The sequence below is a fragment of the Polistes canadensis genome, unplaced genomic scaffold, assembly GCF_001313835.1.
Source record: "Polistes canadensis isolate GaletaPanama2010 unplaced genomic scaffold, ASM131383v1 scaffold_191, whole genome shotgun sequence".
NCBI classification, from domain to species: domain Eukaryota; kingdom Metazoa; phylum Arthropoda; class Insecta; order Hymenoptera; family Vespidae; genus Polistes; species Polistes canadensis.
Window position 1 is genome coordinate 256,500 of NW_014569738.1, and position 27,632 is coordinate 284,131.

The 27,632-nt window shown below is 33.8% G+C and overlaps 1 protein-coding gene across 3 annotated transcripts in view; it reads right to left on the reverse strand.

Moving 5' to 3' along the window:
• Positions 1 to 27,632, reverse strand: part of LOC106789570 — a 189,580-nt gene that overhangs the window by 131,505 nt on the left and 30,443 nt on the right. For all 3 annotated transcript variants that reach the window (XM_014753908.1, XM_014753907.1, XM_014753905.1), the window contains one exon: positions 13,777 to 14,073. In XM_014753908.1, coding sequence (XP_014609394.1) covers positions 13,777 to 14,031 — 255 coding nt within the window. In that variant the 5' untranslated portion in view covers positions 14,032 to 14,073. The remainder of the gene's footprint in view (positions 1 to 13,776; positions 14,074 to 27,632) is intronic.

Consider the following 27,632-nt stretch of genomic DNA (forward strand, 5'->3'; position numbering starts at 1 on the left):
TATTATAAATTATATATTAATAAATCGTTCCTAGAAATGGCAATAAATGAAAAAGAAGAAGTTTGAAATATTTAACCCTTTGAGTGCTGAATACTTTTAATTGTAGTATTTTCTGATTAATAAATTATATTTAATAATTACAATATTTTTTCTTTATCACAGATATTATTTTCATTTGACAAAAAATAAAACAAAAATATAACATTATTTTACATTAACATTGATAATAAACACATGAACTTTTACCAAACGCATATATGCGTTCATAGTACTCAAAGGGGGTTATTACAAAATAAAAATGTATTTTTTGTTTGGATGAGAAAATACGAATTGGTGTCGTGAAAAAAATTCGAATAAAATCGGTCCAGCCAGGTAATAGCAAAGGAAGAGACTCGATCACGTCGTTCTCACCGTGTTACGATCCGATCAACGCCGTTATAAAGGCAACGACGTGACCTCGCCTATCGGATACTTAAGTAACGATAAACGTGCTGACTTTGATCGTGCTCTAACTACTATACCTACACTTAACCGTGCACTAACGCGATTTCAGCACGATTCACGATTTATATCAGTCAATATATAGACTAAAAGAGAATAATAGAAGAAGTTATTTGATAGGTAAAGTAAGTAAATAGGTAAAACGAAAGTGTAACGAAATAAAAAACAAAAGGAGTAACAAGATTTTTTTGTTCACTAAAGTATTATACAATCGATATGATGAAATAATTATGAGTAGAAGAAAGAGAACAAGTACAATTGTATTTTTGTTTCTTTTTCTCAGTTTCTTTTTTTCTGACACACACACTAGAAAAGCAAGAATATTCTGAACCGTGTTCTAATGCAATTTCAGCACGATTTATATCAATCAAAAAATACTACAAGAGAGAATAGAAGAAGTTGCTTGATAGGTAACTAAATAAATAGGTAAATCGAAGGTGTAACAAAATAAAAAAAGAAAAGAAAAGAAATTGCAAGATTTTTGTTTTCTAAAGTATTACACGATCGATATGATGAAATTAACAACGAGTGGAAGAAAGAGGACAAGTTCAATTGTATTTTCTTCTCTCTCTCTCTCTCTCTCTCTCTCTTTCTTTCTCTCAGTCTCTTTTTCTCTGACACACACACGAGGAAAGCAAGAAACGAGTGATTTACTTTTTACGTTTATCGCCAAGTCGTACCAAGTGTCGTCCGGTTATCAGCAACTCGGTCCGTGTTTCTGTTCTCTCGTGTACGAGAAAAGGCGGCCTATCTTACGAACGAACTCTTCGAGAAACGGTGGACGATGCTTTCTTTACTTCTTCTTCTTCTACCCCCCTTTGTCCTCTCCACTTTGTCCCCCCTTTGTATCCCCCCCTATCTCTCTTTCTTTCTTTCTCACTCTAACATCGACTCTTCCATGAATTCGCGAAACACACGGACGTGTCGTTACTCACCTAAGGGAACCGATAAAACCTTCGTAGACTGATAATACGTACAGGTAGTCCCAGAGTATTCCAATCGCACTTTTTATTTCTCTCCTTACTCTTACTCTCTCTTCGTATAAACGAAGATTTCTCGTGGCAAAAGAAGTATTAGTAGTAGTAGTGTTAGTGGTAATAGTAGTGCGTATATTCCATCCTGTTGTCCACCAAGTACCTCGTGAAATACGTGTCGAATACATGGGGGTGGAGGAGGATGGGGAATCTTCGAAGTAAATCGGTCTTATTCGATTTCGATAGAACGAACGAACAGGTGGGTAGCGTTAGTTTAATACTCCAATCGTTCTTTTTTATTTTATTTTTTTTTTTCTCATTCGTCCAAAGGGGATAATCTTTTATCGGGAAAAGAAAACTAAACGAACAAATAATACGAGAAAGAATTATCGTCAGCAACCAACCAACCAACCGACACACGATAATACCAAACCAAATGAAAAATAAAATCGGTGAGAAAGATAAGGGTGTATATGACGCTATCGATTATTACTGACCTTTGATGTTTCTTCAAAAAAATGCAGCTATGAAAAGCAAAAAAGAAAAGAAAAAAGAAAATGAATAGTTAGACGGTATTTTATGAGATTACTTTAGCAGTTAATTCAATAGACATTTACCATTTTTTGTCGAAGTGTGTGTTTAAAAGGATCACCATGACCTAGGTCAAGCCACAAGACTTTTACCTTTTATTATCTTCTTCTTCTTCTTCTTCTTCTTCTTCTTCTTCTTCTTCTTCTTTATGGGATGGAAAATTGGCCTCGAGGCTCAATCGTGCCATCTCATCGTAAAGATTATCGAGGCCGAACGAAATTAAATTTGAAAACGACCGAAAAACCGAGTTCTCAAAACAAATTTTATCGAGCTTGACGCGAATAGAACTAACGAATGAAACTTGGCATCTAAACATCGTTATAAATGAGCTTTTTTATGAGAGAGAGAGAGAGAGAGAGAGAGAGAGAGAGAGAGAGAGAGAGAGAGAGAGAGAGAGAGATAGATAAAGTATAAACGATCTATGAGATACGAGTATACTACTTCGTTTAAATTGATATTACGAAATTAAATGGAAGACTTTGTTTTGTCTAACGATCATGCGTGGGCAGTCGTTGATTGCAATTTCTCGAAGAAGAGTATTTAAATCTCGTTTAAAAATTCTACACCGTTTAATTAACTATTGCAAAATTATGATATACTATTTTGTTCATTTAAATATAATATTAATTAATCAAATATCACGAGATAATCTTGAAGTATTCAAATATTACTTATAAATGTATCTAAAATATATTATTTTAATTTTTCGCGCGAATAAAAATTATTCACGTTTGAAAAAATGATTTAACAACTATTTAAATAATACGTAAAAGATTAATCAAAAACAATCTACGAACAATATAATTATAATATAATACATTACATTTCAAAATAGTATATTAAAATTCACTTTCGTATGTTATAATATATTTGATGCATCATTTCACACGTGTTGCGTTAGAGGATCTCATTAATGATTTAACAACAATTTAAAGAATACGTAAAATATTAATCAAAAACAATTTACGAACAATATAATTACAATATAATACATTACATTTCAAAATAGTATATCAAAATTCACTTTCGTATATTATAACATATTTAATACATCCTCATTTTATTATAACTTTGTCTTATTATAATATTTCTTTTTTATTGCAACTTCTACGAACGATTTATTGATATATCATATATAATAATCATATATGATTACATTTGTTACATTTATATATCTCTCTTTCTAATCTCATATTAACGGAGGAGACGTTTTGCAAGTTGGCACGCGACGAAGATATGAGAATACGGTGGAGATGTTATGGTGGAGGAAGTGATGGTGTGATGGTGGTAGAGAGGTGAAGGAATCCCAACGTCGATTACGGAACACGAGCGTGCCGAAGGCAAGGAAGAACAAACTACGTACACCAGAAGAACGGCAATGCAAGTAACGCAAATTAGCTCTACGCCAAGGGAAACGTAACGTAACGGTATGAAACGAGATGTTGGAGAGTGCATATAGCTGTGACATAACATTACCACTATCCAACAACACCTTATAATCGCCCACGCACCAACAAACCAACCAACCAACCAACCAACGGGAGGAGGATTCATGCTTTCGCATCGTTTCTACTATAAACCAGAATACGTTAACTTTATAAACGCATATTATTCCTATCTGTAATATATTTTCTTATTATTTTATCCGATATCAACTCCTAATTACACACACAATTTATTTTATATATTTCTTTCATTTTTATTTATTATTATTATTATATGCTATTTAAATACTCTCTCTTTCTCTATATATAAAAGTAATTAATTTATGAACATATATATACAGTTTATATATACAGTTAAATAGAGATTATTAATTATTAATATTACTTCATGCACGTGCGAATAAGAAAATTTATGCATTCGCATTGTTGCAATACTGTACACGAAAAATAGAAATTATTAATTAATAGACTTTACATTATACATACATATGTATACGTTTTATAATGTCAAAGTATTATTCTCGATGGAATATTTGATATCTTTTTTAAAGTTATCATCAATTTTTATCATCGTTCAATAATAAACTATATATATAGAATTATTCGTAAATAAATTGAATTTAATTTAAAAATTATATAAAGCATATGAGATTGCAATGAGAATAAAATGTTACAAATAAATCATTCTTAGTGTCTTAGCTAATAATTATTCTCTAAAAAATAATAAAACAAATAGTAATTAATGATATATGCGTGTATTAATTATTACATCGAAAGACAATACGTAAATCGAAATGTGTTATAACAAAAATAATATTATACGTAAAATTCTTACGTGCCCGACTCGTTCACAGGTCTTCCTAGTTAAACGGTTACACGAAAAATACTAAATATTACCTTGTGACTCGGTTTACGGGTCCGAGTCATACTCATTTATATTATAAAAATTTAACCTAGTACTAAAAACAATTAAACTCAAGGTAAAAATACGTATTTGCATACGTGTATCGTAAGGAAAAAAGCGAAAAAAGGAAAATAAAAAACTTCGAAATAATAAGACGGTAACGATGACGCATCAGAATACTAAATTACTCATACGTTAATATTATAATATTTTATCATGTGTCATCGTGAATTTACATAGATTGTTATTTAACCTGTTCTCATTGTTTCTTTACCTAATACTCTATTATATTATATGCAATAAAATATATTCGTGAAATATTAAACAACGAATGAAACGATCATTTTTAGCAAATAGTGGTAGAGGGGTGGTGGTAGTTTTAAAAAAAAAACATTTAAAGTTAGTATTATTATACATATTTCTCTTTCTTTATTTATGCTTTCACGAAGCTACGCAAATTACCGGTCGAAATTAGCTCGTTCCAACGCGAGCACGCGATTTTGTTTGCCTTTCGAACGGACGTTAATATTGCGGGAAGGCGACTAACGCAAAACGAATGCAATTCCGAGATAACTGCTTGCAAAGAGTGCAAGAGATAGAGATAGAGATAGAAATAGAGAGAGAGAGAGAGAAGAGGATAACACGCGTTAAACGCGCATCCGCCTAGGCGTGTGCAGCAAACGATGCAAGCGAGAGAGTGCACCACACAAACAGCTGCATAGAAAAAGAGAAAACAGGAAAAGGAGAGACGACGTCTCTTTACTGTGTGCTCCTCCCGTAGAAAATCAACCTGAAAGTGGGAGAGAGAGAGAGAGAGAGAGAGAGATAAAGAGAAAGAGTGAATTCATTTGAATGCAACGGTGCAACAGGAGTGTAAGAGAGAAAGAGAGAGAGAGATAGGTCGTTCACATTCATTTACAAATATATTTCTTTTCATTTTATAATAATATTATAAACGTCGTTCGATATATTAAAGATTATATTTGAATATATAATTATAAATGAATTGACGTATACTTGGTTTTTTCTAATGAATACAATTTTAAAAAAGAAACTAAATAGTTTTGTTATTAAAATTAATTTGTAATAATTGAATCATTTACAATACCAGACGACATTGTTTAATTTGTAATTTATATGCACTTATATAAAAGATATTAGAAATATAATCATTTGTTTGTAATAAATCTAATTTAATAGTAACAAACTAAAAAAGATTCTATATCCTTTCTGATTGAAAAATAATATGGTGTTATACGTATGGTTGTGTGATTATTTTATAAATTCGAGAAAACGAAAGGACGAAGAAGACATTCCAAAGATATCAATGTCATCCGGTATATAATCGATAATAAATTTAAAATAAAGAAAAAAAAAATAAAGAAACAGAGAGAGAGAGAAGGAACAAAAAATGAAGACGTTCCCACAAACGTTCGGCAACTTTCGAAGAGACACACACACATACACACACGTCATTGCTAAAATCGGATACCTCGATAGATCCCACCACCCAATCGGAATAAATTTCGTTGGCTCTTTCAATCGTCCTCCCTCCTCCTCCATCCTAAAATAAAAACGTTCCTCGTCCGTTCGTCGTATAAATAAAATGGCCCCCCCCTTTTTTTTTTTTGTCCTGTGATTCCGTAAACAAAAATCGACGACTATCGAAATAAGGTGGGGGGTTCTTTTTCTTTTCGAAAACCAAAAAAAAACAAAAGAATTTCGAATGAATATAATAAAAGGGGGAAGCTAAAAAAAAATGAGACAGAAAGAGAAAGAGGGATGAAAACGAAAGAAAGAATGAAAAAAAGAATGAAAGAAAAAAGAAAAAAAAAAGAGTGGAACGCAGTCTCGCGCATTTTCAATTTGCAATGCTGATAAGATGGAAATACTCAAGCGGATTTGTAAGTCGTCGTCCCGTCCCGTCCCGTTGCTGCGACATAATCAGCTTCACCGACATGGCGGTCCGACGAAAGCAACGCACGTTCCCTCCCCACCCCATCCCCCTCCACCTTCTTCTTTTTCTTATGTTATTTCTCGTTCCCTTTTTTTAACAGAGCCAACTTTTTTCTCCTTTGCACCGTGAAATCACCTTTTAACCATCTGCGATAACTTGGCCGACGAAACGAAACGAAACGAAACGAGTTCGTTGAGGGGAGGGGTAAGGGAGAGACAAGGGGGAAATCGCGCCCCCATATCAATCGATTTATTTCCGCGTTCCGATTTTCGAGATTCCATCTAACCACACGCACACACCCCATCATCACCCCTACTTTTTTCTTCGATAATATTTAAATGACAAAAGATAAAATATCCGGAGGGGTGGGGTGGGAGGGATCGTTCCAAAGTGCATACAAAACATATTTGCTTGTTTTTCTTTTGGATTTTTATTTCTTTTTTTTTCTTCACGATCGATCATCGAACGAACGAACAACAACAAGAAAAAAACCGATCCGTTAAAGATCCATCAAATGCTTCTCTCTGTAAGAAAAGAAAAAAAGGAATAGTAAAAGAAAAAGAAGAAGAAGAAGAAGCAGGAAGGATTACGAGGGATTCCTTCGGTAGAGAGTTTATACTTCGTTTATTCCATAATGCAAATGAGGAAAGAACACGCCCGAAGGTGAATTCTAGTAAAGTCAAAAGCGTATAATGTATGCACTCGGGCACACTTTTATGTGCGTTCGTTTTAGAAGAATAAGAAGAATAAGAAGAATAAGAAGAACATAGGTGAACTTATGTATGCACATATTCATATTCTCTATATATATGTGTATGTATGTATTTACGTTACATACACTAACATATAAATGTGGTTCCGAGAAACGGTATTGGGTTGAAAGAGTCACGAGTTCACCGACGCCTCGGTTTCTTCATTCATAAAGTCGAGACGACGCGAATGGTTCGCCTATCGTAATGCTGACTTTACGATCTCGAGCAAAGCTGTATAAAAGAAAAAAAAACAGAGAGAGAGAGAGAATATACTCGCTCGACTTCTCAGTATTACGCGTTCTAAGCACGATTCTAATTAACTCGCGTCATACTCGATAATCAAACTACAAATCTCATTCTCAAATTCTCATCGAAACCTACCACCCACCGTAGCGATACCTAAAAACGTTTCTGTATAATTTATTATTTTCATTTAATTCTTTATTTCTATCTATCTATCTATTTATCTTCCTATCTTTCATTCTGTGTTTTAATTCAAATCCCATTTTAGATTAATTCGTAATTTCATTCACGAACTTAATTGAAATTCTACTCGACGGTTGTTGTTGTTGTTGTTGGTAGTAAATGACAATCATAAAAAATAAAATAAAATAAAGCATGTGTACAAAAAGATAATTAAATTAATTAAAAATTATTTACGCACGTAAAAAGTTATACTTCTTTTTAGCGTACCAAAACGAACATAACCTCAATTATCTCGCGTACCAATATAATAATACTCTAGATTTGTCGAAAATACGATAATATGATAACATAAAATGAAGATATTAAATACCATTGATAAATGTTTTAATTAATATGTACAATTTAATTTATTTATTTACGAATTACTTCATGCCGGTCAATTTGAAATCGTTTTTCCCGCGCATCGTAAATATTCGGCAACTTCGTGGTGTCGATTATTTCGGTCGCATTTCCAAAACGCGCGCCAAAAGAAGTATAACTTAAAAAAAAAATGTCAAAGAGAGAAAAGATGAGATTTAACGAGTCCGAAAAGCAACGAGCTTCTGAACTTTGAATGCATCCGACACACCCAACCGGATATACACAGCAGTCCTACACTATTCCACCCACACGCGAACATATTTGCTTCCACGCGCGTAAACCGTTGGCAGGAGCGAAGGTACCAAGAGTTAAAAGGAAAGAAAATAGAAAGAAAAATGAAAAAAAAAAAAAGAAAATAAAAGAAGAAGAAGGAACCCTCGAAGGCCGAGGAGAGGCACGTGCGCATGCGCGCGCGCGCGCACGTTGCATATGCAACACGATGCACCGTCAACATTTCTCTCTTTCTCTCTCTCTCTCTCTCTCGTTTGCATCCGTGTGCGTGTATTTTGCCGAAGAGAGACTACCGAGGAGAGTTACAAGAGTGAAAGTACACGGGTCCAAGTAAATAAGATTAAAAAAGACAAACTCGAAGTCATTGACGAATATCGAAAAGAAACTTGACCGAACGTTTATACGGTGTCATCGTACACATTGGAATTTCGCGTTTCTGGCAAGGCCAGATTTTACCTTCATTAACATCGTCTCGATCTTTTCAAACGACCTTGATAATTATCTCTTTTTATTTTTTTTTCTTATTAAATGAAAGCTCATCGATCCATCATCATTCACTTTAAACTTGCTTCAATGCAAGTACCAAGTACCACCACCACTCTACATGGTTATGTATATTATTCCAAATAAATAAATACTTGCATATGTTTACATTTTATGTATCTTACAAATTTACTCGAAAACTATGAAAGATAAAAAAAGTAGATGAAGAAGTGGAAGAAGAAGAAGAAGAATGCATCAAAGGATAGAACGGGATTTTATCTATGCGTTAGGTACGACGATAGTGAAAATCGATTATCTTCAGTATACCGAGCTTGCAGGATCATCGTCGTCTCTTTAGAGAAGAGATCATCCTTCACGAGTGGCTGGTTTTAAAGTACTCGCCGACATTCGCATCCTAGATGCATTGTATTTAACGCGAGATAAAGCAAATGACTAAAATCAAGATTAAGAGAGATGAAGATAAAAATAAAACGAAAGATAAAGAAGAATGAACTCGTGTTATATTTGTCAATAAAATCTCTCATCTTCTTCTTCCTCTCTTTTTTTTTTCTCAAGCGGTCACCCATCCAAATCGTACTCAAACGTTGCTTGACTCAAATGATCGTCAATTCAGTAATTTGATATAACTCCGTTATAATTAGTGTGAACTGATATCTATGTTTGGATATTTTTGATCAGGATCAGTATACATTTAAATTTCTATTTCAATTTTTGAAATTTCTAATACTAATTCTGAAAAGTGTAATGCTTATTGCTATCGTTATAAAAATGTATTTAAAAGTAAGTATCCATCATAAACAAACGTGGAAAGTTATAAAACATATAGGCTGTGAAAAAAAAATGTTTTGTTACAGTAAAAAAAGTATAACTTTTTACGTGCATACATAAATATACACACCAGTTGTTTTTTTTTTTTTTTTTCGAAATATCAAATGATTTTCTCTTTCTTATGATTTATTTCGTCTTGATACTAACTAATTCGTAATCTAATGCAAATATGTTTAAACGTTTTTTGAACATTATTGGATTTGGATGGGATACACCACAAGTTCTATTCGTGCTTTAGGTTATGGGATAATAATCAGAACGGAACGGTACGACCTCGAGCGTAAATGCGAATGCGCTGACTATGCTAACACACTCGGAGGCGTTCTATCTCTGCATAGTGCTATCTTTTAATCTTGGTGTATCTCTACGAATGCGTTCTTCCCAACTCAACAAAATCATTCCTTTTTATTCCTTTGTCACGCGTATGCGTTTATTGTATCACTCGAATTGTTAAAAATTTGATTATCCCGACCGAAAAAAGAAGAAGAAGAAAAGAAAAAACAAATACCACAGTGTGATAAATTAAGAAAAAAAGTAAATTCGTCAACTCACTTGTGAAAAAAGAAGGTTAGAAAGGGAAAGGATCAATAAAAAAAGTCCCCGAAGAAGATGATACAAAAAAATGATGATGTTTCGCGTGGAATTAAAAGTTAATGTATACGTTTTTAAAAAAAAACCAACCAGCCGCGTGACGACGACAAGGTAAACCTGATAGAGAGAATATCGAAAGTGAGAATAATAATACTTTCCATCGACGAATGACACAGCACGGCTTCCTCCCACCCCTCCCCCTAACCCCCCCTCTCTCTCTCTCTCTCTATCTCTCTCTCAAAAAAAATAAAAAGAAATCGCAAGGAATGTATTCGTCTCGAAGAATAAGAATAATAAAAAGAAGGATGATGATGATGACACGATGACGACGAGAATAAGAATAAAAATCAAAATAAAATATAAAAGAAAGAAATAAATCGTATTGGAAGAGGTGAAATAGGAAGAAGAGGAGGAGAATGAGGAGGATGAGGAGGATAGGTTGAAATACAAAGTTACCGTCTTAGATGGGTCGTCGGCGTGTAATGATATACGCGTAACTAAATTATGCGTCGGAGGTGGTATTCGATGTAACAACCTGTCATTCGGATTATCATCGAACGATTTTGACATCGGTCCCAAGCCATCTTCTTCTTCTTCTTCTTCTTCATCTTCTCCTCTTACTCTTACCATACTTCTTTATCCACACCCTCACATATATCCACATATCCACCTTTATTCTCATCTCTTTCTTTCTTTCTATTTCTTTCTATTTCTTTCTATTTCTTTCTTTCTCTCGGTACGATCGACGGACGATCCGATCCGATCCGATCCCTTCTCTATCGTACCGAGGAATCTGTGAACGCAAGGAAGCGAAAGAAGAAGAAAAAGAAAAAGAAGAAGAAGAAGAAGACCTGTTTCTTCGAACGCCTCTCTTCTTCTGATCGTAGAAGATGCCTCGAATCGATCTAATCTGCCACGAAAGATCTACACTCGCACGTGAGATAGAATGAAATATAGAAATAGACAAAAATGACATACAGTGAGAGAGAGAGAGAGAGAGAGAGAGAGAGATAAAATAGTTTGTAAAAACGAGACAAGATTCTTCTCGTTAGCCTTTATAAACTTTGTTAGTTCTATTATGTAGATAAGTTAATATAAAACATATGTATATATGTATGTATGTGGTGGTGTATATATAATACGCGTGTATACACGTGTCTAAATCAAGAATCTTCATTTTCAAGTATATCTTTTATAACATACAACATGTATAAACGATTCGATTGATATTTTATGCGTCAAGCGATAATAAAATCTTCGTTAATAAACAAACTCAACGTTTTTTAGCAAAGATTATCATAAAAAGAGGAGGAAGAGGGTCTTTTTCCATCGTCTGTTTTTTTTTTTCTTTCTTTTTCGAAAGATCGACATGTGTTTCTGGTAAGCTCGAAGCGTGTGAACGAGAAGAGGATAAAGAAGAATAAAAAGAATAAGAAGAAGAGGAGTAGAAAACACGTAGACGTAAAAGTAAAAAGGAAACACACACAGAGAAAAAGAGAGAGAGAGAGAGAGAGAGAGAGAGATAGAACTAATGTAAGTCTCAATCTTTTTAAATTCTTACTGTCTCTGACCTTTGACTTTCCTTTTTTCTATCCTTAACCTTATCCTCATCCTCATCATCTTTCATCTGTAAATTATCTACTTTTGTAGTATCGAGACACTGTCAAGCCACTTAAAAGATACTCGGACATAGTCGTCGTCATCGTCGTCATATGCTAAATACGAATAAGAAGACTTTGAATTTATCGAAGGTTAAATTCGGCGGACTCGTGTATCCCCATGAACCCCCCTTCTTCCCCTTATGGTCTGGTCTAACGAAGAGAAACAGAGAAAGAGAAAGAGAAATATAAAAAAGAATAAAAATAAAATACAAAAAAAAAAAGATCTCGCGTATAATCTCGGACTCTCAGCAAAGAAATGAATGGCCTTGGGTAGAGAAATACCATTTATGTTAGTCTTACGATTTACGACCAATAAACTGTATCTATCTTTTTCCTCCCCAACTATATATATATATATATATATATCTTTATCTTCTCTCTTTCTCTCTTTCTCTAACTCTAACTTCTTTATTTATTTCTTTAGATTTTTCTCACGAGAAATCTTAAAAGCTTTTAATATGCATATTTCCTAGGAGTAGGAGGAGGTGGGAAGGTGGATAAGAAACCAAATTTAGAATTCGACGAATTTGTTCTAACCATTTCCCGAATAAAATTTATCGGTGATTGGTCATGCACAAACACACACACACACACACACACACATATACACAGACGCGTTCGGGGAAGCAATATTATATAAAATGGCATTTCTGAAGGAAGTAGTAAGACCTTCTAGAAGAAATAGAAGAAGAAGATGATGATGATGAAAAAGAAGAAAAAGAAGTTGCAACTTCCCGAGTTGTTGCCGCAAAGTATTCGCGAGCATCTAAAACGCGTTACCTGCGGTAAAATTTACCTCTTCGTCTTGGAATCCTCTTGTTTCTAACGCGCGAGAATATCGGTTCCTAGTTTCAACGTAAGCACACTAACTCGATACGCATACACGGTGCATCATCATCACCAGCAACAGCAACAGTAATCCAATGTGCATACAACACACACATATACAACAACGATAGACGAGTTGAGGTAAAAAAAACAGATGGGAACCGCAGCACATCGATGAACAACGAAGAAGAAGAAAATAAAGAAGAAGAAGAAGGAAGAAAATAAATTAGGATCGAATTCGCGGATAAAAAACCGGTCTTTTCGGTGTTTTTCGGGTGCCATTGGAAACGTTTAGTCCCTTTGCTGAAGCATCTAAAACAGATGTAGCTACGTAGGTTAAAACTGGGCTTTTGGTATGGGGAAGAATAAAGGGTGAACGATGAGAACAATAAAAAATACAAAAAAAACAAGGAGAAGGATAAGACTGAAGAATCTCTTTCGAACCAAGTGCAAAACGTGTTTTCGAATCTTCCACCGGAATATATCCTGGGCGTCACGTTCAATTTGTTGCGAGTTGCTAGACCGCAAGGAACGAAAACGATCGATAAAACTCGATGATGATCGATCCTCGTGAAAGAATACAAAAAAATAACACGAAGATAATCACGATGATGACGATGATTATAATGATGATGATGATGAATAATTGTAATCAGCAAATAAAGTTGATTCTCTAATAACGTTAATATTTCTCATTTTATCCGATAGATCAATAAAAATAGAAGAAAAATTATCTGAGAACTGTCCAAAGGCAAATCGATTTGATGACTCACGCAAAATATTTCTCGTTGGGGGTCATAAACGTTTGATCAGATTAAAACCCCCATCTCTAATATCCATATATGGATTCTCTGACATATAACAAGTGTGTGTATCGATAGATAATCATTATTAAATATTTTATCTAACATTATTATGGGGTGAATGTTAAATTAAAACATATCATAGTTGGGAATAAAAATGTAAACTCCTCCCACCTCCCCGCCCCTTTTTGAACAAACGATCAGATTTGATCATCCTAGATCGAATTATCGTGTTAACGAAGTAAACATGGCGAATCAAATGATACATGGTAAGCGTATGATCAATGAATGAATGAATGAATGAATGAATGAATAAATGATCGATAGATCGATTGATCCTTGTATACTCGTTGAACTCACGTTTACTCTTGCAAGGTAAAGCTCGAGTTCCTTGTATGGATCCATCTCAATGGTGGTGGTGGTGGTGGTTATGGTGTTGGTGGTAGTGGTGGTTGTTGTTGTTCTCCTACTTTCTTCTTGCTTAACCGTGTCAACGTCGATACCTGGCTCGACAATTTTCAAACAATTCTTCCTCGCTACCGGTAAGCAACCAGGTGCGATGTTCCCTCTCGAGGCATCGACCCGTAGGCCACCACTGTCTTCCATGGTCTCCATGCTCCAACGTCACCTTGACCTTACGCGCATTTTCTCGTACACCTGCAACCGGAACAAGATGTCTTAACCATTCTCTCTAATACCATTACTCTACAAATTTATTCTAATATTTATATATATATATATATATAAATATTTTATACATAGATATAATATATTATGTATATGTATTTATTATATTTGATATCATTTTTGTGTTTGAATAATATATTGTATGTTTGTTTTTTAATTTATAGTTTAGTTAAAAAGTTTAATAATAAAACAATTGAAATTTTAAATAAATATATTAATAATGTATATGTATGTATGTGTGTGTGTATTATGTTTAATATATGTACTTTTGTGTTCTTTTTATTTATTATACCACGGTTATTAATCTCTACTTGATTCGAATTTAAGAACCCGAGGAATATAATCCCAGCTTGTCAAACGTTTGAAAAGGGTAAAACGACCACCCTAATACTCCTTTAAGTCTGTTACATTTCCTCTAAATTTAGCGAGTCGTTCGCGTTAGTCACTAAGGAAGCTAATTATATTTCGCAGATTAGATTTCCTAAATTGAACTTTCAAAGAAGGGGAAAATAATTTACTAAATCGTTTAGTCGTTCTTTGAATATATTCAATGAACAACTTCCCCACGTAACTTTTGAACTATTTAAAAAGTACTCTTTCGGATTTTATCTCTATGGGAAATTAAACAATTTCATAAAAGTATTAGAGAACGATGCATTAACTAAAAAATATAATAAATAAATCAATAAATCGATACTGTATGGAATAATAATTGTAACAATATTAACCCTAGAACTACAAACTTATTTTTTTAACCCCCAAAATACAAATTGGCATATGAATTTTTGTGTTTTTTAATATCAAAGAAAATAGTAAAGAATAAATTCAATTTAATTCAAGTTTAATCGTACTGAAAAACTTTGATCAAATCTTCATTTAATTTAAGTTTACCTGAGGTTTAGATATCTACCCCAGTTAATAGTTCTAGGGTTAAATATCATAAAATATATATTACATAATAATAATAATAATAATAATAAAAATGAAAAAGAAAACTAGGCAACGGTTATGTAGGAAAAAAAAAACGCATACACACACACACACACCATCAGCAGCAGCAGCAACTGCAACAGTACCACATGCATCGCGTCTAAACTGAAACACCTTTCGAGAAAAACTAGTTTCTTGGTCGGTCGTTTGCGATAATAATAAAATCGCGTGTAAAGGGTATATCAAATATTGCAGTTATCGGTGTTAGGCCGATATCATTCCCGGGACTTTCTTGTTCGTAATGTTTTGACAAACACTTCGATAAAGTCTTGACGACCAGCCGCCGGTCGAGTTTCAAGATCGCGTATCTACATAAGTAGATACTCGAAAGATACCATATATACATATGATCCTCGTCGTTTCATTCGTTCCCATCAAACTCCTCTGTACAACCCCATGAACAATAATAATATTCACAACTTAAATAAAACGTAACTTTTCTTTTACCTAATCATATTTAAATCAATCGAATCATAAATAATAATTACAAATATTACACACGTATTTGCGGTATCGTTACTGCATTTGTTTATTTCAATTTCAAACAAAAAGAACAAACCAGAAGAAAAAGAATAAGAATAAGAAGTAAAAGAAAGAAAAATGATTGGGTAAGAGTGAAACTTTCGCCGAAAGGTATCGTCAACGACGAGAATTCGCATCAATGTGTGGCAGGGAGGGTGGGCAGGGAGGGGGGTATCGATCAAAGAAGATCTTTCGAAAACTTTCCCCATTTCTTTAGTTGATGGTCTTTAACCATAAACGGGATAAAGAAAGAGAGAGATGGAACATTACCTTCCGTATGACGTATATTGTGTGTGTGTATTTGTGTGTGTGCATGCAGTTCGTTCACGCGGCAAAAGTTCAGAAGAGATGAGGGCACCGCCGCGAGGAAACGCCGAGTTACGTAAGGTTAATTGCGGTCGTTCGAGTTGTGCCAGCAGCAAACCAGCTTCTCGCAACCGCTTCTCGGTGAGAGATGGTGATATGGTGGTGATGGTAATGGTAATGGTGGTGGTGGTGATTCGTGTATAGGAAATGTGCGCCAGAACGCAACAGCGCATCATCATTGGTCGTATTGGTGCATGAGTGCATACAAATGTGCATACAAATGTGCATACAAATGTGCATGAATATGTGTATGCATATGTGCATGCGTGTGTTAACGCACGTGCGCACGTTTCATCGTTCGACGATGCGATCATTATCATCGTCGTCGTCGTCGTCGTCGTCGTAGAACATTCCTTTTAAGGGGGAGGGGAAACTTAGGATTGGAATTCGTTCGATTATTATTCCGTTTGCTGATATTCCTTTGGAAAAATCATTTGATATAATACACTCGTGTGTTACTATCCTGTGTATTTTTTTTATTTTCATTTATTTGATTTATTTTATTTTTTTTTGGAGGGTGGTGGCACGAGTGGGGTTTCTTTTTTTTTTCATTTCCTCCATACCGTAACGAATGATTATTTTTGTCTTTTATCTCTTCGACGTAATTTCGTAATTTTATTATTATAGTTTTTTTTTTGTGCATCATTAAAATTAATGGAAGAAAAAAAAGGATATGCAAAATAAAGCGATAAAAACTAGGTAAGAACTAGGTGAAAACAGTAAGGACAACTAATTTTACGATAACACGTTGACTTTATGCGAAACGAGTTAATTACCTTACTTATATGCTTATCTGTTAGATGAGAGAACTCTATTACTTTTCAAATGGCAAACTTTTACGTAACGTCGTAACGAAGAATTTTCCTTGAAATTGGTCGGTAAAGGAAAAAAAAAAAAATTTGCATAAGAAAAAAAAAGAAAAAAAAAAAAAAAAGAAAAAAGGTAAAAAGAAAATTTATTTACATAGTGAACGTTTCAATAAACCAAGATCGATCGATCGATCGATCGTATCGTATATCGACTTCTATGTTTGCTTAGAAGTTGCCATTTCTCTCAAGAATTATCCTCGGATTCAACAGGTTACCTATTTTTAAAACTTGCTTTAAATATATATATATATATAACACGAATGGAAAATATATCGGGTCAACGGGGTATAAAGAAAACAGAAACTATGTTGTAACTAAAAATAAAAGGGAAAAAAAATATATAGAGAGGATAAACTTCGAAATAAAAAATGTAGATTCGAAGAAACAGGAAGAAATGAATTTAACACGCGTCATCGAACAGTCATACATATACGTAAAAATATATATAATTTAGATACATATATGTATATGCTTATCGTCAACCTTAATGCTCGTTTGCAAAATAAATTATTCGAAGTAAGAAAGTAATAGTTAAAGAATTGCAGAGCTTGACCCGATACGGTGGTGAACGACGAAGACAACGACAACGTTCTAACAAATAAAAACGCCTTTTCTAAGCCTACGCGATTGATAATAGAAAGAAGGAGAATAGAATCGATTAAAAAAATAAAAAGAAATGAAAAGTAAAAAAGAAACAGAACTGGTGTGTGTACTTATGTACGCACGTATGAAGTTACACTTCTTTTTAGCGTAACAAAACGAACATAACCTCAATAATCTCAAAAATAACTACAATTATCTCGCGTACCAATATAATACTCTAAATTAAAATTAAATACAATTGATAAAGGTTTTAATTATTATATACAATTGAATTTATTTATTTACGAACTACTTCATGTCGGTCAATTTGAAATCGTTTTTCCCGCGCATACGTAAATATCGACAACTTCGCGATGTCGATTATTTCGGTTGCATCTAACTTCACTTTTTAAAACGCGCGCCAAAAGAGGTATAACTTTAAAAAGATCTTTCGAGACAAATCCTAGAACTAACGTTTTAAATAATGATCGATGAATAAGTTAGTTGAACACGCAATAATAATTCATCCGCCTTCTATATTCGCAATAAGAAACATTTCTTTCTTTCCGATTTTATAACGCAATCGCCTACCAAGCGAACTATGATCGGAAAAAAATAAATGTATCTATGAAAGAGAGAAAGAGAGAAAGAAAAAGATAGATAAATAGATAGACACAAACTTGTGTGCGGCTTGCACAATGAAAATATTATTTGCACGCTAGCCTTATTTTACGATAAAAGATCGTTCTATGCGTTTTCAACTGTATTCACCATGCATTTTCTTTAATGCAAAAATCATTTCGTATTATTCTATGAATGAATAGTAACTCTATTGTACATACACATACACATATGTAACGTAACCAAAATAACAAGTCGACTATGTTAAAAATATGCAAAAGTATTTAATGCAATTCGGTTGATTTAATATGCAAATGACACGCGTATCAATCAACGATAAATCTTATCGAAAATTATGATCCTTAATATAATATATGAATGCATACGCGTATACAATTGGCATGTTGTTTTCGCGTCAGGAAAAATAACGTTCATCTTCTTCTTCCCTCCCTCCTCCCACCTCCTCATCCACCCCATTATTCGATTAAAGCCGTCCGTTCATTAATTCGACGAGAGTAAACCTAATGCCATGCTAATTCTTCGCGTGACGATGGTACAGTGTTGACCATGAGTCATGGTAATAATCTAACGAGAACTATATCTCGTATGTTTTAGCTCGAGTTTTATACTCGACATAAATGCATCAACAACGAGTAGCGTATATTATAATAGTTTTTTTTTTTTTTCTTAACTCGTTCAAATATACATTGTTTCATTTTTTTTTTACTAACGTTACATAACGGATACCATAAAATAATAATAAAACAACGCGTTAGTCATGTACAATAGTTAGAAAAAAATGATTCTATAAAATATTTCGAACATATTTTTCTCTTGAGATGTGTGTGTGTGTGTGTGTGTGTGTGTACATGTCTTATTATCAAATCAACTAGAATTTTTCTGCATGGTAGGTGTAAATGAGACAGGTACCAAAAATTAGTCTCATCCCATTTACGAAGTCTATTTACCATAATTATCTCTTTTTCTTTTTCTCTTGAAAAGAAACTACCAAGAAAATAAGAAAGAGACGACGATTACTCTTCTTCTTAACATTTTGGTCTTTTAAGAGGAATCCGGTTGTCTTGGTCCCGGACTGCGAAAGTCGTAACGGAATACCACGTGTCTCGTCGAGGCAGAGGCGTCAATTTGTGGTGTCAGCGTAGCTTTTATGGCTTTAACACTCGTTAAACGTTCGTGTACATTAAGACGAATAACACAACACGGGGTTTACGGCAAGGCAAACGCGAACGGCCCTTTTCCCCCAACACCCAACACCACCACCACCACCACCTCACCATCATCCTTTAACATCCCTATAGAATAACTCAACTTATGGTGTTACTTTAACACGCCATTCATATTACAATAGAATACTTTTAACCCTTTCAATGCTCAAGTTTTTCTGACCAATGAAAAAGTTTATTATTAATGTCACCAGATATACTAATATTCAAAAATTACAATTTTTCTTTCTCACAGATATTAATTTCATCTGATAAAAAATACAAAACGCATATATGCGTCCATAGAACTCAAAGGGTTAAATCTAACTCGAAACAAAACTACTTGTCCCCCAGCCCCTCTCTATCTGACATTCGTTTTTCTTTTTATAAATTTACATGAGAAAAAGAGAAAGAGAGATATATATAATAGATCGAAATAGTCATTAATGAAATTTGAAAGCGGGGGTGGGAGTGGGGGCCCCATTTACATACGAAACATGTTAACGAAAAAAGCAAAATAATGTTTATGAAAATGTTATAGGTGATAAGAAAAAAGGAAAATGATTGGAACGATTAATCATGGGCCAGTTCGTCTAATCATTTTTCCAAAAAGGTTGCGTCGCATTCAGGTTAGAAGAACCATACATACATATATATATATATATATATATATATATATATGTCGATAAGCGTCTACGTTATCGCTAGTGATAAATTGTTTAAACGAGAAGATGATAGATGAGACCTTTCGTAAAAATGATCCTCGAAAGCGATCACTCGAGATCGACGATGAGAGTAAAAAAAAGAAAAAGAAAAAATAGAAAAAGGACAACAAAAAAAATAGAATAAGAATAGATCACCTCAGATGGTGATCACCTCGCTATTACGAAACTGGTTTTAGATCGTTCAAACTAATTGGAATTAAATACGATCATCCGCTTTCTATCTCTCTCTCTCTCTTTCTTTCTTTCTCTTTCTTTTAATGTTTCTTTCAATGATAACGACTGTAATTAGGAATACACGATATATCCATTTGATTGGACAGTTCCATCGAATTACCGAACGTCAACTTGGTGGATCCTTTCTAATCGTAAATATAAACAACGTTATTAAATACCTTTGGTAAGTTTTCTAAACGTAGATCGATCTTTTGAAAAAATTCTAACGAATCATCAATCCAAGTGAATCATTCGGGAGGAAGAGAGTTGCCGACGACCGGTTGTGTTTCTAGTTAAAATCCACATCACTACTACTACTACTACTACTACTACTATTACCATCACCATCATCAACAGCAACCAACACCAGGGTTTTACTCCCGGCGATAAGATAATTGCGATATTGCAGTTACGTGGAAACATAGTTTTGCGAATACGTCTTGTTGCGTTACCTAACGAAAGAAATCTTCTCTACTCGTTGTCATCACATAGTTGCGAATTTTATTATTGCTCAGTCATGTTATCGAATCTCGAAAGGAAAAAAAAAAAACCAAAAAAGAACCCTATGATTATTTAAACTCGCGTCGTGGAAAAAAGAAATGTGAAAGGGAGAATAAAAAAAAGAGACACGAATCGAACGATAAAAAATAGAAAAATAATCATTATTCGAACGAATTTTATTAACAAATTTTACCCCGTCCGATGACGATGATTATTTTGTCGGGGTGGGGATCCAACGAAAAAAGAAAACAAAAGTAAAGAAAAAAAAAACGTGGGGAAATACCGACAACCCTTTTCTTTTTTTCCTTTCTTCCTTACTTATCATCTTGACTATTCTATTCTATTCTATTCTCTGTAAAGATACCCGGTGTTAAAAGTCGTTTAGCGAACGCTAAAGACCGCGGGCATCCATCCAGGCAGGCGTCCTGGTCGGGCAACTCCTTCTATTGAAATACCTCCTAGCGTATATTCGTTCCTCTTGCAAGCAACCGAGAGAGAACCTACTCTCACAGGAGGCCTTGCAAGGTTACCTATCTTATAGCGAGGTCTACGAACTGCTCGCGAGTCCGCGTAACAACAACGTGCCCAACCAACCAACCCAACCAACCAACCAACCAACCTGCTAGACGACGTTCCACATGCTTTCACCTCGATTCGAATTACATTGTCATTTTCGAAAACGAACAAACGAAATAACATACAAAAATATATGTACTACTAATTTCTTACATCATTTTTTATAATTGTATAATCTCGTTTAATTCCTCCCTCCTTCTTGACACTGATCAAATTCGAGATAAAAAGAAATTGCGATAATTTTTAATACAAGAATGAGACGAATGATACTTGTGTGTAATGATGATTCATAAAATTGCATCAACAAATCTAACAGGAAATGATACGTTTCTTATGCTGATTGAATAATATCTCTCTCTCTCTCTCTCTCTTTCTTTTATCTCTGTTTTTTCTTTTTTTGCATTACGCACAAAATCGCGTAATATCTTAAGATATGTTTTTTAGCTTAGGTGACAGGGTAATAATTATTCGTAATGTTACGTAGATATATATATGTGTAACTGATTTATATTATACATTCTGTTGGTATCTACTACGAGGCACGTGGAAAATAGCTTTCCAAGCAAGCACCATGAACAAATCACTTTTTTCTATTCCCCATATATTCTGATTTATTGACGATAGTATTATCATTCTTCTAAGACGTTCTAGTTCGAAGTTTAATAGTATAAAATAAGGTGGGGAAAAGATATTATGCGATCACGAAGGTTTGCGTGACAAGAGTTATCGCAAACGTTTTACGAATTCTTCTCGTTTCCATTTCAAATAACATTAGTAAGAGATATATTATCGTTAAATAATTTCATTCCTATATATTATACAATAGAGAAAAGTTAAAACACGTGTGTATGAACGATTATAAAATATGAAAATCTTTAGATTTAAAACGATAACATTTAATTCGAACGAATTTCTTACGGAACGAATTTTAATAAGGACGACGAGCAGGATGATGATTATATCGTAAAAGATTAGATACGATTCTCAACATAACTATTACTACTACTACTATTCGATGTAGTAAGGCCACACCGAGAAATAGCAACGAGTGATTCACGCGTATCGTTTAAAGAGCACTGTTCATTTCAAGAAATACATATTATACATATGTTGAGAAAACGCAACATGTCTACAGAGAAATAATATAATCTAACAGTCGGATCTCAGCCAATAGTAATACCAAAGGAGAACACTACTCACTCATTCGTAATTTTCCGTTCTACGTTAAAACATCTATCTACTTTTTCTTATATCAAATTTCTATCTATTCGTCACTTTTTTTATCTTTTATTTATATCAGAAACGATGATGAATAAAAAGAAGAAGAAGAACGACAACAAACAAACAAGATGAGACGTGAGAATTCCTCCCTTAAAAAACAAAAAAATAAAATAAAAGATAATATAGAAAACACGTTGTGGGGTGAACGCGAGTAAACGACGTTAATTGGCTTTCTAATTAGAACGCTAGAATTGACGGAAGATGTCGACTATGTGACGGCTCTTTATCAGGACGATTTAATCTCTGACATATGTCAAGTACCTACGCACCATGCTGCCTGGCTATGAGGATCGCATGCGTTCATTCGTTCGTTCGATCGCTTTTTATCGTGGAAACGTTTGAATCGAAACAAGCAGAAAGTCAAGGTATCTCTATGAGGATAGAGGGAGGGAGTAATATCTTATCTTAGGATATGTTTGCGAAGATAGTTAATTGGCAAGTGTGTGAGAGAGAGAAGAGAACGATGAAACAACGTTAACGAAGACGATCTTATGTGTTTCCAACAATTCCGATACCCATCTATATCTACCTTTCCTTCTTTTTATTTTTCTTTTTCAAGTTATACTTATTTTGGCGTGAATTTAGATGCGACCGAAATAATCGACACCACGAAGTTGTCGATATTTACGTATGCGCGGGAAAAACGATTTCAAATTGACCGACATGAAGTAATTCGTAAATAAATAAATTAGATTGTATATATTAATTAATATCTTTATCAATGGTATTTAATATCTTCATTTTAGTTTATCATATTATCGTCTATTTCGACAAATCTAGAGTATTATTATATTGATACGCGAGATAATTGAGGTTATGTTCGTTTTGGTACGCTAAAAAGAAGTATAACTTCTTACGTGCGAAGAAGAGAGAGATCTTGTCACGTTATAAGTTTAAAAAGTCGTTTGAAAATATTTAGATCATAGCTGAATATGTCGGTCGGTACGATTCGATTTAAATAAACACCGCGTCTCTTTACACCCATCGGTAAGCCGTGCATATATATATGCATACATGCATACAGATAGATATATATATATGTATATGTAAAGAAAAAAAGAAAACGAAGGAACAGGGAAACGTTGCTACAAGTCGGCTTTAGACGAGAGATGTTTGTTTAGGCCGTCTCACGAAGAAGAGAAGATTCATGAGATAGCGAGGAGGAGGATGAGGAGGAGGAGGTGGGTATCATGAGTCGACTAGAAATTCCAAAGTTCGAAATTAAATTCGTATTCGGATCGTATCCAAACAGAAAAAAAAAAAAAATAACAAACTATCATCTCTCGTCTATCGATTATTGTCAATAAGCATTCCGTGTGCAGCCCGATCATCGTTCAACGTACGAGTATCGATAAAATTCCGATCACGGATGATTATCTTTACTTCGAGATCTTCGTCAAATCGTTCGACAATCGGATAAACGTTGTTCTGCTAAGAAAATGTTGTTACATGCATCTATGAGTCGTTTATTTTGAAAGTGGCATAAGTCACTTTTTCCAAAAAAAATCGAGTTAATAGCAACACTAATTAAAATTGAAGTTTTCATTTTCAATAAAATGAACTGGTGTGTGTACTTATGTATGCACGTAAGAAATTATACTTCTTTAGCGTACCAAAACGAACATAATCTTAAAAATAACTTGAATTTTCCCGCGCATCGTAAATATCGACAACTTCGTGGTGTCGATTTTTCGGTCGCACCTCTAACTTCACTTTCCAAACGCGCCAATATATATATATCTAGACTATATCGTGATCGAAGTGAACCATTTTCTAATAAATAAGAACAGAAAGAGAAAGAAAAATAGAAATAGAGAAAAAAAAAGATAGAAAAATAGAAAGATAAAGAAAGAAAGAAAGAGAGAGAGAGAGAGTAAAGAATGAGAGGGTTATTTTCTCTCCTTCTCTCTCTCTCTCTCTTTCTCTTTCTCTTTCTGTTTTTCTATCCTCCTCATCTTCTTCTTCCTTCTTCTCTTTCCTCCCATTCCTCCTCCTCCACCTTTTCCTGGCGACTCACCAGAGTCGTAGAACTGGTTTTACGCGCGACCGATTCCGAAGCGTATAATGGCGCGAGATAGAAAGAGAATATCCGCGATCTTTAACGACGTGTCGTCCTCCTCTTTCGAAAGAGGACCGATTTGTCCGATCGAAAGCATCGGATTTCATTAACGATACCCAACCAACCCCCTACCCCCAGCCCTAACTCGCGATCGATCGATCGGCAAGCTCTTTTCGTTATTCCATACATAGGGAAAGTACTTTTTCTGACAAATTTTTTCTTTTTTTTCCTAATATAAATATTTGAAGTATCGTTAATTTCAATTTTTCAATCGATCGATCGATTTAAATGAAATGTATAAACTGGAAAATAAAATACTCGATTGCTATCGTCAAAGTTTTCAAATTAATGTTAAATCTATCGTTTGAAATTTGCTAATCGAACGATCAACTTTTTTTGTTTTTGTTTAAATATACAATTAAAGAATAGATTACCAACTTGTGTCACTCATTCTGATAATAAGTAATTACATATGTTACATTAACACATTTGACCGATCATCCGATCGGATTTGAAGATCGAAATGAATTTCGGTGCTCGTTTATTTCGTTTTGGCGATCAGATCGGATCCATGCAAGCTAAGGTTGGTGATTGGTGGTAGGTACGCAACGGAACATTCCGTTACTTCATCCTGATGGACACACACTATAATTAACAGCATTCGAAGAAGAACCGTCGAAGAACCAACGATATGTGTGTATACATCGATCGTATGCATGCATGCATACATGCATACATATGTACACGTAAGAAAGTAAAAAAAAAGGAGAAGGGTATCTTCTATCAATGAAAGAAAAATGCAATAACCTTTTAGCATTTTGCGAATGCCGATGAAATCTAACGACGATCTTTCTTTCTTTCTAACTATCTATCTTTAATCTTTCTCTTTTATCCAATTACATCGTCCATACATAACAACAACAACAACAACAACAACAACAAAAACAACGATGATTATGTTGATAATAATGAAGATTTCAAGATTCAATCGTAAGTACTATCGACGAGTAGAACGCCCACGATTTTCCCATTGACAACTTCCGGTCTTCGAGGATATCACGGAAATAAATATTCGCGCGTCAACAAGTACTATATTTTTTTAATTTTTTTATTCTTCAACCCCATCCCTAAAAGCTTCTTTTCTTTCAACCTTCTTTTAACTTCCTTCCAAACCCCCAACCGTGTCCACCTTTTCGCTCAATTTCACGCACGAACGATGAGCGGTGTTAGGATTCTTATCTTTCTATCTCTATCTCTTTCTCTCTTTCTCTATCACTTCTTTCTTATTATGAAAGTCCTCGGTGACAATGGCTCTTTACCGTTTAATCGACCGTAATTGCTTTCTTGCTTCTCGTACGTCGTCATCATCATCATCATCATCATCATCATCATCATCATCATCGTCGTCGTCGTTTACCATCGTCAGAGGATTCCAAGTGAAGAAGGTTCTCTTCTCTTCTCTTCTCTTCTCTTTTATCTCGATATCTTGCAATATCATCGTTTTAGCCGAACTTATATATTTTCCTGAGATTCAGGCACCAACTTTCACAATTCAAATAGTTCGCAAATTTTATCTTTCATGTTTAATAAACTTTAACGAGTTATTCATTTTTACTTAATATGTTCTGTTTTGTTTTTTTTTTAGACAAAAGAGTGTACTTTAATTTAACATATGATTTATTAAAATCTATTAACTTTTAGTATAAAAAAATATTTACCGAAACTTTTCAAAGAAATTGCAAAGATGCACTATTTACAGCATTGCATTCTCTGACATTTTATAAACCTTTGCAGATGGATTTATAATTCGATATGGTATTCCACGCGTAGACAAAAGATTGTACTTTAATTTAATACAAGTCTTATTAAAATCTATTAACTTTTAGTATAAAAAAATATTTACCGAAACTTTTCCAAAAAATTGCAAAGATGCACAATTAACAGCATTGCATTATCTGACATTTGCCGAACCTTTGCAGATCGATTTATAACTTGATAAAGTATTCTACGCGTATTTTTTTTGCAATGTATAGTCTATCAAAATCAGATCAACTTTTGTTTAAAGTATTTTTTTGTCAGGTTATATCGCAAATATTTGAAATATCGTGACTAGAGTTATGTGGGACACCCTCCCTGTATATATATATATATTCATATTTTGTTCGATTTAAATGTTTTATCGTTAATTAAAACTTAAAAAACAACTTTCACAATGCAATTTATTATATGTGTGTGTGTGTGTACTCTGTTGGATCGAATTACGGAGAAAAATATTCAAGAGAGAAAGAGAAAGATGATTTAACTATAGATGAGAACTATCGATAAGCATATGTTACTTCGAATATAACCAATCAAAATTATTGATCGACGGATCGAATAAATCTTTATATATTCATTATTTTTATTTTATTCACAATGTCAATTATAAATGAATAAACGAAAAATATATATATATATTATATTTTAACATTAAAAAAAAAAAAAAGTGAAAGAAAAAGAAGAAAATATATGAATGGTGACTGGTTCTTTACTTCGACCACCAATTCTTTTGACTGGTTTTTTTTTTCCTTTTTTGTTTGATAGTTCCTAGCGTTAAACCGTACCACTAAAATCAACGAATAAACCTTTGAGAAATGGAAAAGGAAGAAAAACATAAAACATGTCGGCATCTTTAAACTTGCCATCTTTATGCCAACTACCTGAGGAGGGATCCTCTTTTTCTCATTCTTTAAACCGAAGAAAAATTTTCCCGTTATCGGTTATTCCTTAATACTTCGTTCACCCTCCTGCGGTGCTTCAGAAACGAGACAGAAAGGAAAAGAAAAAAGAAGAGGAAAAAAAAATATCGTCTTAGGAAAATTCAATGGACATTGGGAGATATGAATCTCTATCTTCTTTTCGTTTAAAGGCCAAAAGTTTCATCCGTCATGCTTGTTAAAGAAAAGTTTTCAAATATTCATAAGAATACTCTCTCGAGATATACATATTTTTCTTTCTCTCT